Source organism: Terrapene carolina, unplaced genomic scaffold, assembly GCF_002925995.2.
Source record: "Terrapene carolina triunguis isolate 2854851 unplaced genomic scaffold, T_m_triunguis-2.0 Scaffold41242, whole genome shotgun sequence".
NCBI lineage: Eukaryota > Metazoa > Chordata > Testudines > Emydidae > Terrapene > Terrapene triunguis.
This window is the reverse complement of record NW_020705593.1, coordinates 1-3071: the sequence shown is the minus strand read 5'-3', so window position 1 is coordinate 3071 and position 3071 is coordinate 1. Positions and strand designations below refer to the sequence as shown.

The following is a 3071-nucleotide window of genomic DNA, read 5'->3' as shown; positions in this document are numbered from 1 at the left end:
GAGCCCTGCTCTGCCCGTGTGCCCCCTGTGTGCGTGTGTGTGAGCCCTGCCTGCTGTGTGTGTGAGGGCCAAGCCCTGGGTGTGCCTGCCTGTGCATGTGCTCCGTGAAGGTGCACCATGGGGACAGGTGAGTGCGTGTGCCATGGGGGGTTTGGTGTGAAACCTCCCCCTCCCCCCAGTAATTCCCAGTGTGGAGGCCTGGCTGGGGCTGTGCTGACAGACCCAGACCTGCAGTTTGGGTGGTGACGCTCTGAGTGACGGGGTGGCCCCCGGAGGTCTCCAGGGTGTAATGGGGGCCGCACAGCAACAGTTCATCCCCTAGCGTCCGTGCCCCAGTGATGGACGTGTGAGAAACACATGGGCAGACGCGCTGTACTGTTCACCTGGCTAACACCTGGGGCAGTGATCACCCCCTCGCTTGGCCAGGCAGGCAACAGACCCAAGTTCGGGAGTGGGGGGATTCCCTCAGAGCCCACTCGAGGAGCGGCATCCCTGCTCCGCCCTCCCCATGGCACTCAGGTACCATCTGACTCTCTCCTAGCGCTGGGGCACTGGTGAAACTGGGGACCCGACCGGAGCATAGATGGGGCTTGCCAGGAACCTGGCCGGCTGCAGTGCCGCCCTCTCCCACGTGCTGCTGCTGCTGCTCCACATTGAGGTGCTGGTGCATTCAGGTAAGGCCCTTGCGTGGAGGAGAGTGCCCGTGCCCTGTGGGGTGCTGGGCAGGCCTGGGCCCTGTGCATGGAGAGTCCATGCAGTTCTGGGACTGGACTTGCCCCCTGCCTCCATCCCTTGAGGGGCCCCCTGAAACGGAGTGAACAGGTGCCAAACCTAGCCCTCTGCATTGACTGTGAGGCAGGAGGCTCCTGGAGGTCATGCCTACCAAGACTCCCTTACCTGGTCTGCTGCAGCGTCCTGTGCCCAGGCCGGCCCAGCTCCCCAGCGGCTGTCTCAGCCAGCTCAAAGCAGCCCCGCTTAGATTCAGTCTCCGGGGACTTGTTCCAGCCACCTAGACCCTGTTTTTGTGTTGGTGACATGGATCCCTGGAGTGTATGGAGCGGGAGGGGGGCGGGCATAGGATGAGCTCCTGGCTCAAGCGTGCTGCTTTTTGATGGCTTTTCCCTCCTGATTCCCTGGCAGGGCTGGGGGAACCAGATCCCAAGATTAATGGGCAGTCACTGTTGGTGAGCACCATGCAGGAGGATGAGAGCCGGGACTTCACCTGCCAGGTGGACAGCTGGCAGGCCGTGCCCATGCTCACCTGGTACCTGAATGGCAAGAAGCAGGAGACCAATGGTTCCACAGTGTTGACCACCTTGGCTGAGGCCTTTGAGCAGAGCTCCAGCACTTTCACAGTGACGGCGCAGCGCGCAGACAGGGAACTGAACTGCTCACTGACAGACCCGGCCTCTGGCAAGACCTCCAACGCCTCGGTGCTCCTCAACGTGCAGTGTAAGGGACGGCTCCTTGGGCTCCTGCTCCGTGCAGGCCAGGTCCTTCGTCCGGAGAACTCGTTAGAGGAGAGACCAAGGGGCACCCCTCCCCACAACACACACCTTAATCCCATTTTGCAGCCCCTCTGCTATTCCAGCCATGCCCCCTCTTTCCCTCTACAGCTCTGCTAGTATCCCTTGATTCCAAGCCATGGCCCCTGGCTAGTCCAGCCCTGCCCCTTCTCTCCTCCCAAGCTCTGCCTGTGCCCCTCAATCCTGACCCCACTATTCCAGCCCTTCTATATGCCCCCAGCTTTGCTGCTGCTCCTCAGTCCTGGCTCGCACCCCAAGGCACCCCAAGCAGAGGCAGCTGGTCATACAGAGCTCTGAGGTAGACACAGTACCCTGGGCTCCACCAGATGTATTTCGCTGGAGATCTGAGGAAGGGTTGGGCTCAGCTCCCCTGAACAGAGAGGCTAACAAGGCCTCTCCTGCACTTTCTCCAGCCAAGTCCCAGGCACTTAGACACGATGGAATGGGAGAGGCTTCCTTCCCACCCATGCTTGTGTGTCTGGACCAAGGAGGCAGCCAGAGGAGGGGCTGGACTGGAAGGGGTTAATTGTGCAGTGCCCTGGATGCCCTGGCCAGTTGCAGGGAGCCTGTCATCATCATTCTCATTAGCAGCTAATTGGGGCCCTCAGGAGCTCTGTGCTGCCAGCACCTGAGGGATTTGAGCCCCGCACCTGGTAGTCAGATGTGCAGAGAACACAGGACACTGACCTGAATCTGGCACTAATAATAACGAAGCCTCCTCATTAAAGTGCTGCACAAACATGAAATTATGGGTTTCCCTCCCATCGCTGAGACAAGAGGCCAAATTCAACTCTGGCAGAACCCTGCCCCATAGCTCATAAGCCCCTGCTCCCAGCCCACAGCCGTGAGCCCTGACCCCCAGATCCCTGCTCTAACCACTAGACCCCACTCCCTGTCCCCAGCTCTAACTACTAGACCCTGCTGCCTCTCCAGGGTCAGCGTTCACTAGGTTCAAGACCAGGGGCCAGCTTTGTCTTATACACATTTGGTTTGTGTCCTTTCTTGCCCAGTTAAACCGGAGATCATGACGATGAATGCAAAGTACCAGGAGGCCAAGGACCCGGGTCTCTTCATGGTTCTCTTTGTCCTGGTGCGGGCCAACCCCCCAGCCAGCATCACCTGGATAGACCAGGATGGGCACGTGATGGTGAATACGTCTGACTTCCTCATCCTGGACACCAAGAGCTACCCCTGGCTGACCAACCATACCGTGCAGGTGCAGCTCAGCAGCGTGGCCAAGAACTTCTCTTTCACCGCAGCCAACAATGTGGGCATCACCAACTCCTCCATCCTGCCGCCGGGTAGGTGGGACCCTCTGGGAGTTGGGCACGGGCTGGAGAGCGTTGCAGAATCAGGGCCCTTCCCCCACATCTCGTCTTGGTCTGAGGTGATTCACAAATCCAGCAAGGGTGGGAGAGGCTGCAGCCCGTGCAAGCAGGGCTGTGGGACAAGTGCCTGAGTGAGGGGATGTCCATGGGGAAACTGGATGTTCTAAGAGGTTGTGGGGATGGACACTTCTTTCCTATTACTGCCCTGTAGAGGAGC

General features: G+C 59.6%; 1 protein-coding gene across 1 annotated transcript; it reads left to right on the top strand.

The window, feature by feature from the left end:
• Positions 1-583: 583 nt before the first annotated feature.
• On the top strand, positions 584-2827 carry LOC113405081 (transmembrane protein 25-like; the record flags this gene model as incomplete). The annotated part of the gene is made up of 3 exons (XM_026646746.1): positions 584-674; positions 1141-1452; positions 2537-2827. Coding segments are annotated over exons 1-3 (694 nt in total), but the record flags the coding sequence as incomplete, so codon positions are not given.
• Between the last annotated feature and the right edge of the window lie 244 nt (positions 2828-3071).